Source organism: Leopardus geoffroyi, chromosome B2 (assembly GCF_018350155.1).
Source record: "Leopardus geoffroyi isolate Oge1 chromosome B2, O.geoffroyi_Oge1_pat1.0, whole genome shotgun sequence".
Lineage (NCBI taxonomy): Eukaryota > Metazoa > Chordata > Mammalia > Carnivora > Felidae > Leopardus > Leopardus geoffroyi.
This window is the reverse complement of record NC_059332.1, coordinates 503141-528257: the sequence shown is the minus strand read 5'-3', so window position 1 is coordinate 528257 and position 25117 is coordinate 503141. Positions and strand designations below refer to the sequence as shown.

The window sequence follows — 25117 nt, the reverse complement described above, 5'->3', positions numbered from 1 at the left end:
GACATGTGCTAGACAATATATGTAACAGATAAGTTGAAAGATCCATGCAGTGAGCAAGGGTCTGAGAGAAGGTACACACAGTTGGAGACACATAGAATTTTTATACAGGAGCAGTGAGACATGGTTATCATTCCTATTCATTGTGTTTCTATGAAGCAAATAATTACTGACCTGATAATAGCATTAAGCAAAACTTCTGTGATCTCCCTATTTGAGTCATAGGTCTACTGTCTTCATGAATATTGCTGTCTAGGAAAGTCTAATTCACAGTCCCCAACAAGCACACTCTCTCCCCAGTGGGTCCTAAGTCCACACGCTTTGATATGCTTTCACTACAAGAGTATCTGAATTCAGTCATCTAATGCAATCCACTGACATTTCAGAGAGTAAATGGTGTAAAATGCATCAGTGTCCCTCATGCTATTAGCCTGCAGAGATTAGGCAGTGCAGTTAGGAACATCGGTCCCTCTGAATGCTCGGTCCTAGCGTTTCCAAATGACCGGGCAGATGGATTACCTGTGGGTCAAACCTAAACAGGTTTCTTACAATAAAAAAACAAAAATATCCAATGAAAATTCTCTTCAATATCCTGACCAGAAAATATAACTGTATTTCTAAGAGCCCTCGGCCATTATAGCTGATCTTAGGCAATCGTCATGTAATCCACTTTAAGGAGAATAAGTTGTTTACTTTCCTCAGGACCCATGGCAATCATCAGCTGCAGTTTGAACTCTGGTTGAGTGAAACTGCTGTGTTTTGGGTGAGTTCAACCCTCCTTCCAGAATTGAAACAAAGGAAGGAAACTAATTGAAACAAAGGAAGTAGTCACTGTGTTTACCATATGTCCCTGTGACCACATGGTTTGGTGGTAAAGAAAAACCCTGAATTGTGTGGTACAGAATTGACTTCGGTTTAGCTGCTAGGTTTCCTCCCCCAAACTGCGAAGAGGGAAAGCTTGGGGCTGCTGGGTCTACAAGAAACACAGTGCGTGGGGGGCCCACTTGGCCCGATGCAACTCTACATCACCACAATTTTGTCCTGGGGTATTTCTGCTCCAAGAATAACCCACATTTTCCCAGGTGAGTCCATACTGAAACTCTCTTTTCACATTTCTGTGAACCAAGATGCCAATGAGGGGATTTATGTCTGCAAAGAGAAGGAGAGAGTCAATTTTCCATGACTAAAAATATAGTGGATGTTGGGACACATGAAAACCTCATCCTGTTCGCTGCTAACGGGAACCAGCTCTGGATGGCCTGGACTTTTAAAATAAACTTCCTTTATCTTTTTCCACACATGAGAAAAACAGCCCTACCTTCCAGGAAGAATGTCAATCCAGAAGCTGTTGGAGGCTGTGATGGAAAGTTCAGTCTTGATCAGAGTTCTGGGACTGGCAGCGGGGAATCTGCGTGTGGGCAGCCTATAAGCTGTGATCTCTTGGCTCAATCACCCTGCAGGTGGATGGAGGTTGGCGAGTTCACTCCTCACACATTGCTGGAGCTCCTTCCCAGGCAGCGTCCCGTCTATATCACAGGGAGACTCCCGTCTCTGGAGAGAGAAGGCCCTTAGAGGCTTGCACTTCTGGGTCATTGGGAGGCAATCAATCCTATGCCACTTTCTGAACATACACACATGCACGTACACATGCACTTTGCTGTGAAGGTGTCTGTAACCGGCCCTCTGCTATCATGGTAGCCTCCCATCATGAGCTCTGGCATGGAGGGGCAGTGAGAAGAGTCTTCCACTCTGGGCATCGTGGAGTTTGCCAGCCAGAAAGGCCACGCACCTGCTTCCATCACGTGAGGTGCTGTCTCCTTGCTTCCAACAGTAAAATGCAAGAGGAGAGACATAAACTGGAGGTGAAGGAATCAGAACTTGAAGATTTGGATAATCCTCATTCATCTCAGAAGAAGACAGGATTACACCAGCAGAGACACTGATAAATTGGACCAACGGGCACAGAGATGAAAAAAAGAAGGCCAGGTTGTCAGACTCCTGGGTTTCTACAGGCTGGGAAATGGGGCAATGTGGCTGTGAACGTATTTTCTCCTTCAAGAAAAGTGAAGAATGACCCTGAAGACAAATCAGGGCTCGGGGGGCTGCCCGGAGGAGGGGGACACAGCTGTCCCCTGTGCAGCCTCAAAGGGTGGGAGCAGCTCCGTGGTGGACGCTGCCCAGTCAGAGGTCAGCACGGCAGACACAGGGCCAGCATGATGCCCTGTGGACATGGAGGTCAGAGCTCATGACAAAGAGGATTACTGCAGAGCCTTAAAATTGAAAGGAGTGTGTCTCCTGTTTTCTGGGCACTCGGGCTCTGCAAAAGGTGCACATAAACCATCTTCGAGGCCACAGAGAAACTGATATCAGGAAACTGTCTCCTTAGCCAGCAATGGTGTTGCTCCTGGTGACAGGGTTGATTTATAATGGCATTTGGAACATGTGGATTCTGTTCATGCCATGATTCCATGGACATGATTGTTATTAAAAATAAATCTTGAGGCGCCTGGGTGGCACAGTCGGTTAAGCGTCCGACTTCAGCCAGGTCACAATCTCACGGTCCGTGAGTTCGAGCCCCGCGTCAGGCTCTGGGCTGATGGCTCAGAGCCTGGAGCCTGTTTCCGATTCTGTGTCTCCCTCTCTCTCTGCCCCTCCCCCGTTCATGCTCTGTCTCTCTCTGTCCCAAAAATAAATAAACGTTGAAAAAAATAAATTAATTAATTAATTAATTAATTAATCTTAAACATTTGACCAAAATAATAATGATAAAAGTACATAAACTATGCTACTCTCTGGAGGTGATGGAAATACCCGCTTTGTGCTCGCCCTGGGTCTTAGTACTTATTGAAATGGTTGAAATAAGAGTTCTAGTCATCAAAAGTAAAAACATCAATCTGGGAGAAATTGGCATTTCATGTTAAACATTATTAGGAATATACGGAATATGAGACTATTCCAGCCAAGACCCGCCTTCCCCGGCCGGTGCCCTAGACGGCCCAGCCCAGACCTGCCTTCTTTGGCCTGTGCCCTGGATGGCCCAGCTCCACTGTGCAAGGCAGTGTTCACTAAGCAGCCTGGGCTCTGCACGTGACTCAGCGTGAAGGCCAGTGCGTCCAGCCACCTGACCCTGGAGGCGCTTTCGTGCCCGAGTGCCCCAGGCCAGTCAGGGTCCTCACCTGCACTACTGTGGTGACAGTGGCCGCTAATTTACAAGCTGCTGTGACAAGGAAATGTGACATTAGCCCAAGGCCACTTGCATATTAATAGAACCACCAATAAGAATTCTACCTGTAACCACACACATGCTTCCAAACCTCTGGGCACTGAGACCTTCGTCACCCATTTAACATTCAACCTCAGGCTTTCAATCACGTCTAAGGCCACTCTTCCTGCTAATTCCCCCAGCCCTGGATAACCTCTGTACGGTGCGGGGAGGGGGCGCACAGGCCCCACACATGCACGGGGTCCCAGCAGCACCCCTCACCCTCCTCACCTGCCGTCGCCCTAATTCACATGCTCTCCCTGCTCTAACGCAACTGGTGAAGGCCTGGCCTGGGCTGCAGTCAGATGGGCAGTGTGGTCTGAAGGTCAGAGGTCATGACCTCTGCTGTGCCATGGTCCTTCAGCTTTACAGCAGAGCCCACCCACCCACCCACCCCAAGAGCTTGGCAGTCACCCTCCAGCCCAGGATCACAGCCACACTTCTAAAGTCTCCAAGCTGTTTCTTTCAGATCTTATTTTTTCTCCATGATAAGTCTGATTATTCTGTAAGAATTATTTTCCATACATGACCCCACTGCTCTCACTGAAATGGCCCCTAATGATTAACAAATAAATAAAGTTCCAGGTTCTCCACCATTTTGACCTAATTTATCTCTCCTACAACATGCCCTATTTATGCTATGATCAGCTTGTTCAGTTAATATTTAAACACTCAGAAGTTTCTGAATGTCTTTTCCTTTTATTGAGGTTATGAGCCACACACCACATCTAGTTCTCAAAATCTCACCAAACCTCATCCTTGGATGAAAAAGCTTGGAGACTTTAGAAGTGTGGCCTTGATCCTGGGCTGATTGCCCATGACCTCATCCTCTGAACTGCCCAGTCATCTTTCATGTGCTGATCAGTGGATTTGTGAGAAGAAAGAATCTTCCAAGGAACTCAAGGTCTCAGTTATAGCTAGGGGAGAGACTCTGGGAAGTGGCAGGAAGTTCCTGGGGGATGAAAGGACCCATTACAAAAGGACTCCTGTGATCCTTGTTGCAATTGTGAATGGGATCAGTTTATTTGTCTTTCTGTTGCTTCATTATTGGTGTATAAAAATGCAACTGATTTCTGTACATTGATTTTGTATCCTGCGACTTTGCTGAATTCATGTATCAGTTCTAGCAGACTTTTGATGGAGTCTATCGGGTTTTCCATGTATAATATCATGTCATCTGCAAAGAGCGAAAGCTTGACTTCATCTTTGCCAATTTGGATGCCTTTGATTTCCTTTTGTTGTCTGATTGCTGATGCTAGAACTTCCAACACTATGTTAACAGCGGTGAGAGTGGATATCCCTGTCGTGTTCCTGATCTCAGGGGGAAAGCTCTCAGTTTTTCCCCATTGAGGATGATAATAGCTGTGGGCTTTTGATAAATGGCTTTTATGATGTTTAAGTATGTTCCTTCTATCCCGACGTTCTTGAGGGTTTTTATTAAGAAAGATGCTGGATTTTGTCAAAAGCTTTTTCTGCATTGATTGAAAGGATCATCTGGTTCTTTTCTTTTATTAATGTGATGTATCATGTTGATTGATTTGCAAATATTGAACCAGCCCTGCAGCCCCTGAATGAATCCCACTTGATCATGGTGAATAATTCTTTTTATATGCTGTTGAATTCGATTTGCTAGTATCTTGTTGAGAATTTTTGCATCCATATTCATCTAGGAATAAACCTAACCAAAGATGTAAAAGATCTGTATGCAGAAAACTATAGAAAGCTTATGAAGGAAACTGAAGATACAAAGAAATGGAAAAGCATTCCGTGCTTATGGATTAGAAGAATAAATATTGTTAAAATGTCAATAGTATCCAAAGCAATATACACATTCAATGCAATCCCAATCAAAATTGCACCAGCATTCTTCTCGAAGCTAGAACAAGCAATCCTAAAATTTGTATGGAACCACAAAAGACACCAAATAGTCAAAGTAATTTTGAAGAAGAACACCAAAGTGGGAGGCATCACAATCCCATACTTTAGCCTCTACTATAAAGCTGTCATCATCAAGACAGCATGGTATTGGCACAAAAACAGACACATAGACCAATGGAATAGAATAGACACTTCAGAATTGGACCCACAAAAGTATGGCCAACTAATCTTTGACAAAGCAGAAAAGAATATACAATGGGAAAAAAGACAGTCTCTTTAACAAATGGTGCTGGGAGAACTGGACAGCAACATGCAGAAGGATGAAACTAGACCACCTTCTTACACCATTCACAAAAATAAACTCAAAATGGATAAAGGACCTGAATGTGAGACAGGAAACCATCAAAACCCTAGAGGAGAAAGCAGGAAAAAATCTCTCTGACCTCAGCCACAGCAATTTCTTACTTGACACATCTCCAAAGGCAAGGGAATTAAAAGCAAAAATGAACTATTGGGACCTCATGAAGAGAAAAAGCTTCTGCACAGAAAAGGAAACAATCAACAAAACTAAAAGGCACCTGATGGAATGGGGGAAGATATTTGCAAATGACATATCGGACAAAGGGCTAGTATCCAGAATCTATAAAGAACTCACCAAACTCCACTCCTGAAAAACAAAGAACCCAGTGAAGAAATGGGCAGAAAACATGAATAGACACTTCTCTAAGAAGACATCCAGATGGCCAACAGGCACATGAAAAAATGCTCAACGTCGCTCCTCATCAGGGAAATACAAATCAAAACCACACTCAGATATCACCTCGCACCAGTCAGAGTAGCCAAAATGAACAAATCAGGAGACTATAGATGCTGGAGAGGATGTGGAGAAAGGGGAACCCTCCTGCACTGTTGGTGGGAATGCAAATTGGTGCAGCCGCTCTGGAAAGCAGTGTGGAGGTTCCTCAAAAAATTAACAATAGATCTACCCTATGACCCAGTAATAGCACTGCTAGGAATTTATCCAAGGGATACAGGAGTGCTGATGCGTAGGGGCACTTGTACCCCAATGTTTATAGCAGCACTCTCAACAATAGCCAAATTATGGAAAGAGCCTAAATGTCCTTCAACTGATGAATGGATATAGAAGCTGTGGTTTATATATACAATGGAATACTACTTGGTAACAAGAAAGAATGAAATCTGTTCATTTGTAGCAACATGGATGGAAGTGGAGAGTATTATGCTAAATGAGATAAGTCAGACAGAGAAAGACAGATACCTCATGTTTTCACTCTTATGTGGATCCTGAGAAACTTAACAGAAGACCATGGGGGAGGGGAAGGAAAAAAAAAAGTTAGGGAGGGAGGGAGCCAAACCATAAGAGACTCTTAAAAACTGAGAATAAACTGAGGGTTGATGAGGGGGCGGGAGGGAGGGAAAAGTAGATGATGGGCATTGAGGAGGGTACCTGTTGGGATGAGAACTGGGTGTTGTATGGAAACCAATTTGACAATAAATTTCATGTTTAAAAAAAAAAAGAAGAAGAAGGACTCCTGTGCTTTGTGAAGGAGGTTGGTCTCTCCTGTGAACTCTGGCAGCACATCTTGTATTTTGTAAGATCATAGACTCTGGAGTCAGATCAGCGTAGGTTCCAGAACCTGGGCAAGATATTTCTCCTCTAGAAGATAAGGTTTCCTCATCTTTATTGAGTGGAACAATAGTGCCAGTGAGTGATACGTGAAATGATGTGTGTAATGTGCTTGGTGGGGAGCCTGGCACCCAGCAGAGCTCAATCCACACTTACCTGCTGATTTGGTGAAGGTGAGAGCAGTGTGTGGGTGCGATGAAAACAGGTCTTAGTGCCTCACCCTTCCTGCCTGCCATGTGCTGGCTCTCTCCCCCCTGGACTCCGTCTTTACAATGTCCCATGATCTTTCTGGTCATTCTTAAGTGGTAAAAATGCCCACGTTTAAGTAATAAAATATTCTCATGTCTGTGATTGAAGTGTCTGCCTTCAGGCCTGGTCCAGCTCGAGAACCCGCAGGGGAATTGAGAGCTATGAGGGTCTCTGTCTCCACCTTGTGTGTGCTACTCTCGCCTTAGGCACGGGCTGTGAACTTGCCAGTGGAAAACCGCGGAGGGAAAAGGACACGGGCGACAGCAAAGTTTACTCCGTAGCTAAAGGCTGTCTCATTCAGCTTCTCACAGTTATGCATTTGGGGGCAATTGCTATAAATCCATTCATCATGTCCACTGAACAGTCAATATCGACCACTTTCTCCCACTCCGTTAATTCCAGGCCAGAATGCTTGGCTTCCCCTGAAAGTCCTTCTGGAGCCTTCCTCTCCCTCTGCCAGCCTGTCAGGGGTGTGGACACCAGTCAGGCTGTGACCCTGAGAGACACAGATGGCAGAGCCCCTCACTGCACTTAAGAGACATATGAATGGGGCGCGAGGGGGGCTCAGTCGGTTAGGCGTCCAACTTCAGCTCAGGTTGTGATCTCGCGGTCCGTGAGTTCGAGCCCCACGTTGGGGCTGACAGCTCAGATCCTGGACCCTGCCTCGGGTTCTGTGTCTCCAACTCTCTCTACCCCTTCCCCACTCACGCTCTCTCTCAAAAATAAACATTAAAGAAATTTTTAAAAAGGAAGAATGAGTAGAGTATGTATAGATGGGAATTGACAGTGAAAGGGGATGGGCAGAGGTATGAGCGTGCCCATGCGTTTGTGCTCAGCGGTATGTATGTGCGTTACTGGGGGTGCATTTATTAGAATTAGAAAGTATACATGTAAACCAGTGTTTCCTTGGGGCCCTTTTATATTGTTGTTATAGTATCACTTCCTTTCACTCTTTTGAAAGACCATTCTGCACCTGTGCTGCTGTTGGATGCCCAGACCCAGATCTGCAAGTATATTGTCACATGCTATGTTACCTGAACATAAGGGTTCATCATTGAGAATGACTTAATATATTTTACTTTCATGATTATTTTTCACAAGTAACAAAACAATTTCAAGATGTGCAGTTATTATGAGGGAAGAATTGTGAAGCCTGAGGACATGTGCCCATTTGTCTTAAACATGACACACAGTGATGGTCTTTGGAAATATGCTTTGTCTCAGTGAGTGTATTTTAAACATTTTCATCTACAACTGGACTTTCAAAAGCCCATTACAAATCTCGGCCTCTTTAATCTTCTAGAAGGTAAAATGTCTATGCCGAGGCCACTGACTTACACACCACCAGGGAACCTCCTCTCCCTGACCCTTATCCCCGTGTTGAGATTCAGCTACCCGGTCATCAACATGCAGGCCCAGAAGCTGACTCCTTCCTCAACACCATGCACCAGAACAGGCCAGGAGGTTGGGTTGGGTTTTTTTTTTTTTTTAATTTGAACATGTTAAGATATTTTTATTATTTATTTACTTGAGTATATTTGACACACAATGCTACACTGGTGTCAGGCGTACAAGTGATTGGACAAGCTAATACGTTATGCTGTGCTGCCCCAATGCATCACGGTTACAGCATCACTGTATGTTCTAAATGCAAATACCATACGATGTCACTCATGCATGGAATTTAAGAAACCCAACAAATAAACAGAGAGGGGAAAGAGAGAGAGAGAGAGGCAAACCAAGAAACAGACTCTTACCCACGGAGAACACACTGAGGGGAGGTGGGAGGATGGGGGAACAGGTGATGGGGGTGAAGAGGGCCCTGGTCCTGAGGAGCACCAGCTGCATGTGTGAAATCACTGTGTGCTACACCTGAAACTAGTGCTACACGCATGTTCACTGAAATTCTAAAAAATCTTGGAAGAAGAAAATAAATGCATCAGGAGAATTTATATTAATAAGCTAGTGGACTAAAAGAGTTAACTAGTCCGTGAAGGAAATACTTTTGAAATTATGTGTGCATAATGATCAAACACTTAGAACACAGATATAAATGATTAAACATTCGGAACACAGATATAAATGTTTATTACTTCCAAGAGCCAAATGTTTGCCATTTTCTAGGAAAAAGAACCACTAAAATCTCCAGAAGCTGACTGTCGTTTATATAACAAATATTCTTGGGGAAAGGCATTCTGCCGGCAGCTCAGCGGGTTGAGTGTCAGACTCTGGGTTTCAGCTCAGGTCACGATCTCACGGTTCTGGGGACCAGGCCGCCCCCCGCCCCCCGTGGGGCTCAGAGCTCTCAGCTTGGGATTGATTCTCTGTCTCCTCGCTCTCTGCCCCGCCCCACACTCGCGCTGTCTCTCAAAATAAACTAAAAAAAAAAAATTCTTGAGGAAAAAAATCACTTCAAAATCCTGGTTGAGGAGCAAATACGGGAAACGGTATTTACGTACATGAAACATCAATGTCGCTGAAGCCTCCTCCTTTACACGGTTTCTCATAAGCCACAGACGGAGCGCACCGTATCCTTCTAACAGTTCTTTCTCCCTTACTTACCTTTTTGTGCGGTAGACTTTACCTCGGCTCCTGACACTCACGTCTCAGGAACACGGCTTCACAACGAGCCTCCGGAGCCCTTCTGGTCCACCCGCTCTGGCTTCTGCGGGACCCCGCCGTCCCCCACCGCTGTGACTTCAAGGCAGACGGCCCTCCCTCCTGCCCGCAGCTCCACCTGTCCCGGCGCGTTTCTCCACGTGCCCAACGACCCCTCCCAGCTGCGCCTGCTTTCCGCCCTCCCCACCCACGCCAACAATCCCTGACCACCAGCATCTCTAACAACAATCTCCTCTTTATCACAGGAAAAGCTTTCATTCACCTTGTGGTGCCCTGTAGACAGATTGGATCAGAGAATCTGGATTTGAACCGCAAGGCTTCCTTTCTGAGCCTGTGGGATTTTTATTGAAGTGTGTTTTTGTTTTTGTTTTTGTTTTTGTTTTTGTTTTTGTTTTTTGTCTGAGTTCACTCGTGCGCGGGAAAAGTATGAGCTTATTACATCGGGTCAAGGTGAAATGGGGTGTAGTTTGTGTGGCCAGCCGCCGGAGGCCCCACTTCCCAGGCTCCTTTGTTTGCGGATCTTGATTGACTTAGATAAACGACCGTTTGGGGCATCATGTCCTTCTGATGCTGCACTTTTAACTCCACTCCTGTTTTCACCGAAAGACAGCAAACCCGTGACAGTCTAGACCCCCCTCCTTCAGGAAACGCAGAGCCCAGGCCCGCTCTCTCGGGGACAGCGAGGGACAGTGACTTGTTCCTGTTGGCCGTGGCTACAGGCATCTTGCGATCAGAGGAACCACAAGCCCCTTGCGACCACAATATTGGTTATTGATAGGCTGAGACCAGCACAAAACAATAGGAAAAGGACCTGGAAAGGAGTGATCAATAAATATCAGTTAACAGCTCTTCAGTCTTGTACTCTCCTCTTATTTGGACCCAATACGTGCTTATTATTTTCAATTGTTCTAACACGAATTCTTACCTAGTCAGTAATTAGATGCCCACTTATGCTTACATCTGAACGGAAAATCAATCACCCGAAAATATGGGTAAATTAATCCTTTTTTGGGTCTTTATAATATGGAAAAAACGTATGACTTATTTTTTCTCTGCATACTTATAGAAAGTGTGACACACATCTTTTTTTTTTTTAATGCTTATTTATTTTGAGGGAGAGCGTGAGTGGGGGAGGAGCAGAGAGGAGAGAATCCCAAGCAGGCTCCACGCTCAGCAAGGAGACTGACCCAGGGCTCGAACACACGACCCTGGGATCATGACCTGAGCCAAAGTCAAGAGTCTGATGCTCAACCAACTGAGCGACCGGGTGCCCCTATTTTTTTTTTTTTTCTTTTTGACGCAAGGCTTTAATGGTGGTAACTGAGCTGAAGCTGTCATTGCCAAAAGGCATCTAGTCTATTCATTGTGTTTGGAATTACTCTCTACAGGAAACTGTGCTACTATTAACCTGGCCAACAGTGAATTTAAAGTAGTTGACCTATGAAATAAAAATATCCTCCCCAATGTTTCCTGAATAAATACAAGCTGAAATGTAGCCATTGGCAAATGGCTATCACTGTTTGCAAGCAGCATAAAATATTCTTATAAAATATATTTCTTCATTTGTGAAATAGTTGAAAGGTCATAATAGATACAAAATAAAACAAGAAGACAAGTACACTGAATGCCTGTGTGTTTGAGAGATTCATAACAAAGCATAGACCTCCTGACCAGTGCCTAACACTCGGAAGAAAGACATAAAACTGCAAATACAAGGAATACAAGAATCACTTTTCAGGCAAAAATGACCTGGACACCCTGAGGGCCAGACCAGACAGCATCATCTCTGAATGATGGAAATCAGGTCACTGGCTCCCAGCGATATACATCAGGAATAAAAATGATACTACATACTACGTTTTTATAACTGTACAAATCTTTATTGAATAAAAAGTTGAGATGCATTTGTTGAGCTTAGCACACATTTGTCTATTGTTTTATCCTCATAAGCAGCAACATAAACAGATTTTTAAAACAGAGTTCTGATTAGGCACAGTAAATTGAACAAAAATGTTGATTCCCATTCCTTTCTCAACACCATAAAAATTACATTACATAAAAGCTGATGTGAATCTATAAGGACAAGCAGGCTGGAGAGGGACCGACAGCCAAGAACAGATGGATAAACTTTTGGAAGACGTGAGACGACAAGGATGGGAGGAAACCAAGGAAGGGGGGAGAAGCTGCTCTCAGAGGACTGGCGAGGCAGCTGGTAAGAGCCAGAACTGGAGCCTCAGGGCAGCCTGGGGAGCAGGCAGGTGTCAGCAGGACGATCAAGACAGAAGGGTTTAGAAATGTGCCCTAAGGTTTATAGCAGCACTTTCAACAATAGCCAAATTATGGAAAGAGCCTGAATGTCCGTCATCAACTGACGAATGGATAAAGCAGATGTGGTTTATATATACAATGGAATACTACTTGGCAATGAGAAAGAATGAAGTCCTGCCATTTTCAGCAATGTGGATGGAACTGGAAAGTATTATGCTGAGTGAGTGAAATAAGTCAGTCAGAGAAGGACAGATATCATATGTTTTCACTCATATGTGGAAGTTGAGAAACTTAACAGAAGACCATGGGGGAGGGGAAGGGGCAAAAAAAGTTTCAAACAGAGAGGGAGGCAAACCATAAGAGACTCTTAAATACAGAGAACATACTGAGGGTTAATGGGAGGGTGGGGGAGAAGGGAAAGTGGGTGATGGGCATTGAGGAGGGCACCTATTGGGATGAGCACTGGGTGTTTTATGGAAGCCACTTGGCAATAAATTATATTAAATAAAGAAATAAAGAAATGTGCCCAGCAGGCGGCTCGTGACAGGATAGAGAAGACAGAGGCTGACAGGTGTCCTGTGTGGACAATCACATCGTTTCACTCCCACTGTGCCTTCTGCTGCCCCAAAGGTGTGACAGACGGAGAAATCAAGGCTAATGTAAAGGAGACAGGAGCAAAAATCTATGCTGAATGTTCATTTTGGTGGCTCGCCCTGAGGAGTATAGATTGGCAGTGCTCAGTAGCTTGGAAGAAGAAAATCTAGATCAAATTTGGGAGCATTTGTCTTGCTCCCTGTCTACGTGGCTATGATCTTGGGCACGTTCTTTGATTTTTCTGAGTTTGGGGGCTGCCATCAGCTAAATAGGAATAGTTAAAATGTGCTTCCCTAATTTATACAGTGGCTATGATTACCAAATGAATTAATAAATATCTTGTGTTTATTAAATACCTTGTATGATAAATATGAGTTAGAATGAAGAGCCATTATGGGAGAGAAACATATAAAAATCATTTTAGAAAGATGAATTTTGTGACTGAATGAAGTTCTTCTTTTTCTCAGAATAGTGAGCATATGTAAGGAGTAATTTTACCTAATTCATAATCGATATTATAAAAATCATCTGAACAACCACTAAGACCAGGTCTTATTGGAATGGATTTAATTTCCTCTGAGGTGACTTTCTGAACTTGCCCAAAGTTTGTACTTGGTTGGAAACTTTATCTTGGTTGCTTCTGAGATTGTCTCACTTGCTGGTCCCTCTGGCTCTTCTGTCCCGGGCATGTTGGTGGCAGACGTTAATTATGCTGAGTCTCAGAGGCTTACATGGAATCACAGCATGCAGACTCAGGGGAAAGCGCTGCGGGGGGCTGCGGGGACTGGGGATGGCCATAACTGGGAGCCGGTGCCTTGACCCTTCAGTAGGTGAGGGGAGCGGGGCTGACGCTGCACAGAGCCCAAAGGAAATCCAGACAGCAGACCAGGGTCTGGGAGTCACGTCTGAGCCCGAGGTCAGTCTTCCCCAACAGCCCCTCTCTGTCCCAAGCAAACAACCTGATAGATTTTACAGCCCAGCACCAGGTCAACAACGCAACGGTTTGGGGAGGGAAGGAGAGTCAAAATCAGAGGGAACCTTGCTTTGCTGCTCCATACAGTTGGGGAAGGAAGCATTCAGGAATAGAACTGCAGAGTAAAAAAATAAATAATTAAAAAATATTGATTTCACGGCCACTGACATTTTTGTTTGCGAAAACAATGGAATTAAGAAAAGTGTATTGGGGTGCCTGGGTGGCTCAGTCGCTTGAGCCTCCGTCTTCGGCTCAGGTCATGATCTTGCAGTTCATGAGTCCGAGCCCCGTGTCGGGCTCTGTGCTGACAGCTCAGAGCCTGGAGCCTGTTTCAGATTCTGTGTCTCCCTCTCTCTCTCTCTCTCTGCCCTCCCCCACTCCTGCTCTCTCTCTCTCTCTCTCAAAAATGAATAAACATTAAAAATGTTTATTAAATTTAATAGACATTAAAATGTTTATTAAACATTTTAAATGTTTATTAAACATAAAAACATGTTTTTAAAATTCATTAAAAATGAATAAACATTAAAAAAAAGAAGAAAGAAAAGTGTACTGATGTAGGATTCAAATCACATATTATTCAAATCTTTGCTTCTAAATTTACCAGATTTATGTGCTTTGGGCAAGTCCTGTAGCCTCTCGGTGCCTGAGTTTTCTCTGTTCTATCATTTAAAAAAGTATTCTTACTTTAGGGGATTATTATGAGAACAAATGAAACGTACATGTGAGGAGGGCTTATTATATGCACAAAACCGATTATATATACATACACAAAACTTATATACACTTATATATTATGGAAAGTTAGATACGAACATTCTGGTATTTGCAGATCCTTGTTATACATTATTCTGTTATAAGGAAAGCTATGGAGAAATGCAATTGTTTCCTATTAGTGTTGTTTACCTTTGGGACCTTGTATTTTCATTTAAATATCGTAAGATGTGCCTTTTCCCCACTCCTCTAGACTGAAATTGTGATTTACATTACAAAGTTTGTAGATAATAAGGTACTGACTTCGTGTGGGAACCAACTGAGATCTGAAAGGCCCACCATTCAAACAAATCCAAGACTGTTTAGAACAAGGGAATCCAGTACATGGCATCCAGGCATGGCATCAGGCTGTAGGGACGATTCGTAGACATCACATTAAGAAGAAATATCTGAAGTGAATCACAGGAGAAACGAACACCAAAATATGGCAATAAAACACTTAGAACGTTTGCATTACGAGTAATGTGGGCATATTTCACTCTGCCCTGGCTTCTTGGTCAGGGAGTAGAGAAGCAGCTGGTGTATCTAGTTCTGCGGTGACAAAATATCAACAAGACCCACTGAGGCCATGAGTGAAAGGAAATCATAACGTCAAGATGCTGGAGTGATCTAACCCACCACAACCCCAGAGGGAAGCATTTCAGAGCTTCAGGCTTTAACTGAATTCCAATTAATTAAAAGGTGGGAAATACCCATCGTCTAAACTTGCGTCTAGAAGTCACACCCTTACTCTTAGAGAGTATGTATTAAGTCCAGTCGGAAAAGGGGCCAGGTACTAAAACAAGGATATAAGTCTATACACACACATATATATAGGTGTATGCACATAAAATAAAATGTATTGTGTGTCACAGGAGAATTACAAATACACTGTTCTGGAGGGTCAGTAAAGAGGGTGGGGCATACTTAGGAACCTTTTTAACCTGAAATGATGCTCACAGGACAGAAAGCAGTGGATGTTCCCACAAAGTGGGAAGGAGAAGCGGGCTGGATTGTGGGTACGTCCGGATGGCTGGAGCCCTCGAGTCTAAGGCTGTGTTGTGATATAGTGTGTGGAGATTCACTGAAGAATTCTGAGCTGTGCATGGTCAGGTCTGAACTAAGGAGAGACTTCTCCAAACGTGCTGGGTCTCTATGAAGATGAGAGCTTGTAAGTGGGGAGACCAGCTGGACAGCTAGAGACTATGGAACATGGAACTATATTCTGTGTCTGCTGTGATATGTTTGAGTAGATACAGATTTCATGGGTCGATGTGACAGACAGTGTGAAGGAAGAACTGGTCCCACTTGACAGCCTGGGACACAGGCAATTGCAATTCACAGATAAGGGTTCTGCTCTGGGCACTGAAAGAATTGTGGTTCTGTCCAGAAAAAACAGACGCTGTGAGTGTGAGAAGGAGTCAGGTCTGGATTTAGTGATTCTGAGGTCTGGGCTTGAAGCAGACACGTTTCCCTGCCTTCTGTTGCCTTCTGTTACTCCCCTCTGTCTGCTTTCATAACCCAGTGACAGCAGCATAGGACCCAGCCACGCAGGCACACAGATCCCACCAGTGGGGGGCAAGAGGAGAAGGAGGAGCAGAGGGGTTCCAGAGTTGTCCTCCTGACCCATCACCCACTGGTTGCAAATATCACATACTCTGTGTACAGAAGTTAAGAAACTTCCAGTACGTTAGGGAATTCATGAGTAGGGAAAGAAATAATAACTATTAATAGCTACTGAATTATCAACATATGAAAAGAACTGAGTTACATGTGCCGTTTACACTGTATCACTCTGTCCTATGAGAAAATTATGGTCATTCTAAAGCTGAGAAATTGAACCACAAAAAAAGATGATGTGACATCTCCAAAGTCACACTCCTGCAAAATGGAATGGCCAGGTTTGAAGCAAGAAGGAAAATGCCTTTTATAAAATACCTAGAGAGAAATACAACACGAATTTGCCATAAATGGGAGCAAAACTGAAAGGAATTTAGGATTTTAGGGAACGGAAAAAGTACTCATTGGATTTTTTTTTAATTCCGCTATAGTTAACATGCAGTGTAATATAGTTTCAGGTCTACAACAGAGTGACTCAACATTTACACACAACATCCAGTGCTCCTCACAAGTGCCCCCTCCTTAATGCCCATCATCCATCTAGCCCATCCCCCACCCGCCTCCCTCCATCAACACTCACTTTGTTCTTTGTAAGTTAAGAGTCTGTTTCCTAGTTTGTCTTTTTCTCCTTTTGCTCATTTGTTTTGTGTCTTAAATTCCATAGATGAATGAAATCATATGGTATTTGTCTTTCTCTGAGTGACTTATTTTGCTTACATTCTACTCTCTAGCTCCATGCACATCATCCAATTGTTGCATAATAAAGAGCTGTGTGATCTGGATGGGAAGGGGCAGGTGCACCAGGAGGCAGGAATGTGTGACAGTGAGTGAGAGAAGAGAATAAAGTTGGGGGGGGGGTAAATTTAAATGGCTATCCTGAAGGCTTAGAAATTCATATTTAGCCCTGAAACTCAGGGAGCCAAACATCTGAACCTCTTTCTGGATGCCTCCCTCAGAGGTAAAGCTTGCCTCACATTTATCCAGATATTCTTCAAGTAACATTTTTTCAGCAAGCGAGGTTTTGAGGATTGTTTTGTGTGGATATCATCCTGTTTGAACTTTTTGTTTCTTCCCTCTATTTAAAAATTTTCTGAATAGGATGAGCATTAGGCTGGGAAGGGGTGAGCGGCGTCCTAAAAGTGCAAACTCCCATAACGTAAAATCTGTGCAGGGCAGTTCCCAGGAAGATTGTCACCGGGTCAGTCTAAGGAAGGTCATCACCTGCTGACCCTCAAGCTGACCTCTGTTTGACTTGTATTTGGGAAGCTCCACCTCCTCCCCACCCGGCTTTAATCTGTACTCCATTGTTGTCGTTAAATATTCATAACGTGTACAGGTGATGGAAGTTCTATGAAACTTTTTTGGAAGATACAAAATCCCGAAAGGGGTGAGTAGCTAACCAGACAGCACCCACAAGGGAAGCCACACTTCCTATTTTGCTGGTGCTCTCCTTATTCCTCTCTCAAGGATCTTTCAGTGGTACATTGGCAATGTTGACTCAACGTGTCACTATAATCAAGGTGCAGGTGCAGATCACAGCAGAAATGGGAAGCCCAGCTCACCACCTCTTGTCCCTACTTCTCAGCAGCTCCCTCCTACCACTGACACCTGTGCCTGGCAGTGGGCACTTAGAGGTTCCAGCTAGCACGTCACCTGTCCGTGACAACATGCGGTTCAACAATCAGAGCTCTCGAGATGACTTCATCTTATTGGGATTCTCCGACCGCCCCTGGCTGGAGACGCCACTCTTTGTAATCTTTCTGGTGGCCTACATCTTTGCCTTATTTGGGAACGTGTCCATTATCCTTGTTTCCCGCCTAGACCCCCAGCTTGACAGTCCCATGTACTTTTTTGTCTCTAATCTGTCTCTACTGGACCTCTGCTACACTACCAGCACCGTGCCACAGATGTTAGTCAACCTTAGGGGACCAGAAAAGACCATTAGCTATGGTGGCTGTGTGGCCCAACTCTACATTTTCTTGGCCTTGGGTTCTACTGAATGCATACTTCTAGCCATCATGGCCTTGGATCGCTATACTGCTGTTTGCAAGCCCTTGCACTACCCAATCATCATGAGTCACAGACGCTGCATCCACATGGCCACTGGGACCTGGATCAGTGGCTTTGCCAACTCCCTTGTGCAGTCCACCCTCACCGTGGTGGTCCCACGGTGTGGACACAGGGTGGTGGACCATTTCTTCTGTGAAGTTCCTGCTCTTTTGAAACTAGCGTGTGCTGATACTCATGTGAATGAGGCTGAGCTCAACGTGCTGGGGGCGCTGCTGCTTCTGGTGCCCCTCACCCTCATCCTGGGCACCTATGTGCTCATTGCTCGGGCAGTAATGAGGATCCGCTCTGCTGAAAGTCGCTGGAAGGCCTTCAATACCTGTGCTTCACACCTGCTGGTCGTGTCCCTCTTCTACTTCACAGCCATCAGTATGTACGTCCAGCCTCCCTCTAGCTACTCTCATGACAGGGGGAAGATCATGGCTCTCTTCTATGGGATTGTCACTCCCACACTCAATCCATTTATCTACACACTGAGGAACAAGGACGTGAAAGCTGCCCTGGGAAGGGCACTGACCAAGGAGTTCTGGGTCAAGACAGGATGATCTCTGGAAAGGAGACCCACAAAGCAAGGAGGGATGTGTCAGCCTTTCAGGGAGGATTCTGGGCATGAAGTTATGAGACAATGCTGCATCATGTGTCATGAAGTTCACAGATGGAGCAGGACCAGAAAGGAGCAACAAGTCTGGGTGACCTCAGAGCTGTTTTCCACTTATGAGAACACGTGTCTTACAATACGAATCCCATAAGGTCATGTCACCTTCCTCCCCAACCTTGGCTACTAGTTAACCCTAACTGCTGGCTAACTTAGTTTCAGAGGGGAAATTGGTGCAATAACTAGGCAAGAATATATTTAGAAAATATAGAAAATATATTTGGCCTGCATTATTTCTAAATGAATCCCCAAAAAATTAGAAATAATCACGTATTTAAAAAAACAACAACCATGCCACTGCCATCTTGAGTCGACTTTAATCAACACACATTGACACCATGCAGTCATCCTCTGGCATTTGGTGACCAACCGTGTCACCCATGAGGGCCTTGGACCCAAAAGCAAGTGAACACAAGAGGCATTGAGGTCAAAAGCATCTAAAATAGAAATATGCAAAGGGAAAACTCCATGAAAAAATTTAGAGTCAGTGAATTTAAGTACACATTATTTTGGTCTGAACCCCAAGTCAGTCTTTGTTATGATGAACAACAATGAGGTCATGGTCAATGAAACAGAAGTTACTCAGGGCCAAGAGACAAAACAAAGCACAGTGGACAGTGGGAAATATTCTAAGTCAAGAAACTGTACTAGTGACCAGAGAGTTTGACAAAGTGGCTTCTTTCACCATGTGAACGTGTCCTGCTTCAGTGTGGGAGTCAGGGGAATATGATGTTGAATGCAAAGCCTTAGTTCATCTATCAGACTTATTGTTTAAAAAATGTTTTATAACTCCTGGCTATAAATTGTTTCACACATACATTTTAGTCAAAATAGAGTGAATTCAGCAAAAACTCAATGCTATTGCCTGAAGTGAAAATCAAATCTCACATTTCATGAATGGGTATATATACCCCCTCAACGGAGTCACGTGTGCCTTTAGGGGACAAAATTCATCATCTTTGACTATAGATCCTTTGCCACTAAAAAGGGGTGCTAACATGTGCCTTAATTCAAAGGTGTGTGAAATTATGTTCTTCACAGGACATTGACTTTAATTTTAATATTGTAATTCTGTTTCCTACAAACTAAATCTAGATAATTTTTTTAAAGTTTATTATTTTTGAGAGAGAAAGACAGACAGAGCATGAGCAGGGGAGGCACAGAGAGACAGGGAGACACAGAATCCGAAGCAGGCTCCAGGCTCTGAGCTGTCAGCACAGAGCCCGACACAGGGTTCGAACTCATGGACCGCAAGATCATGACCTGAGCCAAAGTTAGACGCTTAACTGACTGAGCCACCCAGGTGCCCCAAGCAAATCTAGATAATAAAACTTGAATTCTAAATTCATAGAGCTCTAATGCATTTTCAATTTGAAGATTTATAAAATCATGGACTAAGCACGTACTCTGACATCAATACAATTTCTATGTCATTGTCTCCCTTTTAATACACATTATTGAGCTTTCTGTATAAAATTATCCTTTCCAAAGTCTACCCATCCACAAATACACTTAATAATTTTTACTTATTTCATTTCAGTTCTTTGCAGTTATTTTACACTAATGCATCAGAGTCCCTTAATAATATACACTCCAAGGTCTTAATCAACATGAATAATTTTCTGAGAATCCTTCAGTGTATTTTACAAGGTTCTTTAATTTGGGGAAATAAATACGCTGACTGACTGAATTCTAGAATCTGGATTAAACTGGTATATGGCTGGGAACATTAAGGATATATCAGGTTCAATATCCTGTCAGAGATTCTGAAAATTTGGAATTGCAAATGTTAATGATAATGCAAAACATGCATAAAATCTCTCCCCGGAGATAAAATACTCTAGTAAATGGAGATTACCACATGCCATGGAGTACTTCCTAGGACCCTCCTCCCTTTCCCCCTCCCACATATCAGCATCAATCCTGCCATGGGGTATTTCCTTGGACCCTCCTTCTTCCCCTCCCCACATATCACCATCAATCCTGCCATGGGTATTTCCTAGGACCCTCCCCCTCCCCACATATCAGCATCAATCCTGGACATTTCTAGCTCAGCATATTAAACTTCATTAAAAAAATTCACAACCCTAAGGGCTGTGTCCTGCAGTGGCTTCTGTTTGAACACTTTATTGTGTTCACTGCCTGTCAGGAGACCTCCTTCCCAAACCCCCCTGTAATATTCATATTTTAATGCCTTACATATCTGCAGATTTCTTTACAATGCTTTTGCATGATAAACATTTAGTAAATACACTAATGTAATTAGGTCAAGATATGGCTTTTTTCCCTCCCCAATGCCCACTGCACTAACCCCCTTCCTGAAGGGACAGTGTGAGGCTCTGCTCCTGTTAATGATGTGCCATGAACACATCACTGTCCGTGGCCCAGCTGTAAGTCAGATGAAGGTGGAACAGGGAGGAAAAAGCTTTTGCAAAATAAAGGCTCCTGGTTATACAAGGGAAAGACAGTCTGTTACCTCAATGTTTCTCCTTGGTTTCTTTAAACCACTAAAAAACTTTTTGGTTGCAGTGTTTCTCGAATTCATGATTCATTTTAACATGGAACCTCAAATCAATACTATCTAAAATATAAAATGTATCCTAGTATGTATTAAGAAAAAATGTTTATGGGATTAATTCATTAATTCTAGTAAAGCGGTATATCTCTCAGAGGGTATTTGAAGTCACTAGGCAAAAATGCTACATCTTCTTGGGTTTGTTAGTTTTGTTTAAAGGTCTAGATAGACTTAAAAATAATTGAACATTAAAACAACTATTTTGTATTGAAATGATCAGGGATATATTATTGTGTGGAAGTTGCATACATTTTTAAACAAAAACATGGGTTTTCAAAAATATTTAGTGCTGATGTGAGAGGCTGTCCCCAAACCCTAGGGATATATTTTGATTTATCTTCAGTATTATAGATATAGTAGAGCAAAACCTCGAGATTTAAGCAAAAAAAGAACTCAATAGCTACTTGCCATTTGCAACTAAGTGGATGGAAATAGAGAGTATTATGCTAAGGGAAATTAGTCAGAGAAAGACAAATATCATATGACTTCACTCATATGAGGACTTTAAGATACAAAACAGATGAACATAAGGGAAGGGAAGCAAAAATAATATAAAAACAGGGAGGGGGGCAAAACATAAAGGACTCTTAAATATAGAGAACAAACAGAGGGTTACTGGAGGGATGGGGGGAGATGGGCTAAATGGATAAGGGGGTTTAGGAAATCTACTCCTGAAATCACTGTTGCACCATATGCTAACTTGGATGTATTTAAAAAAATAAATTTAAAAAAAGAACTGAATATTTAATTTTACAAATGTAATTAATACTTCTTCATGAATTCTGCCTGGTATTTTACAAGTTTATATATTTATATACATCACTAAGTGAATTATTGTATGTGTATTGCCAAGCAGGCAAATCAATTTGGTGCAGGGTTAAAATCGACATTAAAAAAGAAATCTTTTTAACATTCATGAAAGTATTACTGAAACATTAGTGAATTGGTTAAATATTATGTTGTAAAATTTTGCAAATATCAGTAAGTCATTAAATAGAAAAATGCTTTGTGATATAGAAAGAACAGCAGGCGAGCACATTCAATAGGTAAAAATATTTACAACAAAACAAAGTCATATTATTGTTTTTACGGAAGGAGAACTAGACACTTCCCAACAGAGTCAGGAACAAATCAAGGTTTCCCTCTGATCACAATTTTTATTACTGTTTTGGATTAACCACCTGCTATAGACTGAATGTGGGTATCCTTCCAAAATTCATATGTGGAACTTACTCTCCATGTGTTAGTACTTGTATGTGAGCTTTCGGGAGCTGATGGGGTGGAGAGGGGGAGACTGTGGATGGGCTCAGAGCCCCCTGGTCCCTTGTCCCATGAGCAAAGAGCACAGTGAACACGGCTGTCTGTGAACCAGGAGGCCCACACCACACGAGGGTCTCCTGGCTGCTTGACGTTGGAACTGCCAGACTCCAGAACTGGGATAAACAGATTTCTGTTCTGGATAAGCCACAGCCTATCGTATTTTGTTATAGCAGCCAAACAGAATAAGAATAAAAGAACACCCATTGCCTTAAAAGAATTAGATTATTAAAAATGCGTAAACATTATAAAACAAGGAAGGCAGTGGCATTTTAATTAACTGTTCCAATAGTGAGGTGTCACTTATGTTGAAAATGTTTATTCCTTTACTCAGTGAATAGTTATTGATGTCACATGCATGTAAGTCACTGAACTAGAAGAGGCAATCTGAAGTGAATAAGACATTGGCCCGTTCTCAAAGAGTACAAATCTAGAAGAAAACAGAGATGTGAATAAATAAGGACACAAAGCTGAGAGTCTAGAAAGACTCTAAAAGGTAAAGGCTGTAAAGGGTGAGAGACGACGTTGTGAAACAGAGACAATCATCTCTGGATCCTGCAGAGGGCCAGTGTCCAGCTGAGTGTCCAGCAGCACGGCGGTTGTCACGAGCCCGCAGGAAACCGTCCAGGCTGAGGGAGTGGAGGACACGGTCCCCGAGCTTACACAAGGGCTGGGGACGCTGTGACTTCCCAGCAGCCGGACTTAATTAAGTAAGGATCATGGACACTGGGGTCGGCGCCCCAAAGCCCCAGCCGGGGCAGTAATCACCCTCAGCCATTCGCAACGGCCCTGGTCTCAACTAACAAATCCTCAAAGGAGCCAGCAGTATCAGATCGTTTCCAAGTAACTTCCAGAAAAAAGATGAAGACCTTTTATAGGGATATAAATATATCTACCTTCTAATTACATCGGGACCACGTGACTCAGGGAACTAAAATGGGAGTGTAAGTAATAAGTGTCTTCAAAATTCCTGTCTTCTGGAGGCGGGGCGCGCCGCCGGGCTGCGGGTAACTGCCACCAGTCCCTCACTGCGGCTGCAGCGCGCAGAACCTGGGCGCCGAGGGAGGCCTGGCCCCGCGTGGGGTCGAGCCGGCGCGGCTGCCGCCGGGGAGCCTGAAGCGCGGGGCCACACACGCAGGGCCCAACTCGTTAGGCCGCGAGCCGCCGCGGCCTTGGCGGCGAGGCCTCCCAGGTGCCGGCTGGGGCCCTAAGGAGCGGAGCGCAGGCTGGGCCCCGGCCGCGGGCGGGAGAAGAGGCGGAGGGGCGGGGGCGCCTCCGGTGGCTCAGTGGGTTAAGCGTCCGACTTGGGCTCAGGTCATGATCTCGGGGTTTGTGAGTTTGAGCGCTGCGGGGGGCTGTGTGCTGACAGCTCGGAGCCTGGAGCCTGCTTCGGATTCTGTCTCTCTCTGCCCCTCCCCCACCTGTGCTCTGTCTCTATCAAAAATAAAATAAAATATAAAAAATATATATATTTAAAAATATATTTAAAAAAAAAAAGAGGCCGACGGTCCTGCTCGCGCGTGGAGGAGGAGGCAGCCGCGGCGGCGGCTGTTTTCCTAGAGAAAGAGAGCTTCGCTCTGTCCTTCTCTTCTGCCTCTGATGCAGAATTTGATGCTGTGGTTGGATATTTAGAGGACATTCTCATGGATGATGAGTTCCAGTTATTACAGAGGAATTTCATGGACAAGTACTACCAGGAGTTTGAAGACACAGAAGAGAATAAACTCACCTACACACCTATTTTTAACGAATATATTTCTTTGGTAGAAAAGTAGATTGAAGAACAGCTGCTAGAGCGGATTCCTGGATTTAACATGGCACCTTTCACCACAACTTTGCAGCACCATAACGATGAAGTGGCTGGTGACATTTGACATGCTGCTCACGTTCACAGATTTTCTGGCTTTTAAGGAAATGTTTCTGGACTACAGAGCAGAAAAAGAAGGCCGGGGACTGGATTTAAGCAGTGGTTTGGTGGTGACTTCATCGTGCAAATCATCCCCTGTGCCAGCTTCCCAGAATGATCTGCGGCACTAGGTCCTACCACCAGGCAACGATATCTTTCTGGACGTCGCCAGCCCCATAGACTGGAAGAGGCTTTGGCTATGCGACAGAATACATCTTGGAAAGACTGGCTCTGTTCCACAACTCTTCACTGACGTTAAGTATTGGTGGGTCAGAAGACAGTCTTCTGACCCTCCTAGGCCCCTGAAGCACCTTGTGTTCAGTAATCCTAGCACTCCTCCCCAAGGAGGCCCCTCTCTCTGGCCTGAGTCAGGCTCCTCCGGAGCAAGCCTGAGGCCCGCATTCCCCCAGGGACCCCTTCCCCAGCATAAATGTTGGCAGGTCAGCAGCATTTGGAAGAACCCACCAGCTCCAGCCCTCTTTGGCTCCGCATGTCCATCAGGCTTTTTGTGCGCTCACAGCTTCCTCTATGCATCAGTTTCGGTCCTGCAGCCCCAGAGGGGTTTTTTACCTGTGTGGGAACATTTCTCTAGGGTGTTCCTTGAGCTGGCCGCCCTCTGCAGCAGCTCCCATCCCAGCTAGTCCTGGCCATAGGAATAACTGAGAGATGCCCCTGACCTGAAGCTACATGTGAAAATCACTTCCTTGTCTTACACTCGGCAGTCCCTGCATCACTC

The 25117-nt window shown here is 44.1% G+C and overlaps 1 protein-coding gene and 1 pseudogene across 1 annotated transcript; both read left to right on the top strand.

Moving 5' to 3' along the window:
* Positions 1-16675: 16675 nt before the first annotated feature.
* On the top strand, positions 16676-18765 carry LOC123609653 (olfactory receptor 2B6-like). The gene has a single exon (XM_045500828.1). The coding sequence runs from the start codon at positions 17352-17354 to the stop codon at positions 18471-18473; it is 1122 nt and encodes a 373-aa protein (XP_045356784.1). The 5' UTR covers positions 16676-17351; the 3' UTR covers positions 18474-18765.
* A 2112-nt stretch (positions 18766-20877) lies between these two features.
* LOC123609380 lies at positions 20878-24846 on the top strand (annotated as a pseudogene).
* Positions 24847-25117: the final 271 nt, after the last annotated feature.

Excerpts from the sequence above, each read along its gene's own strand:
- LOC123609653 (XM_045500828.1), top strand. The coding sequence starts at position 17,352 with ATGTTGACTCAACGTGTCACTATAATCAAGGTGCAGGTGCAGATCACA.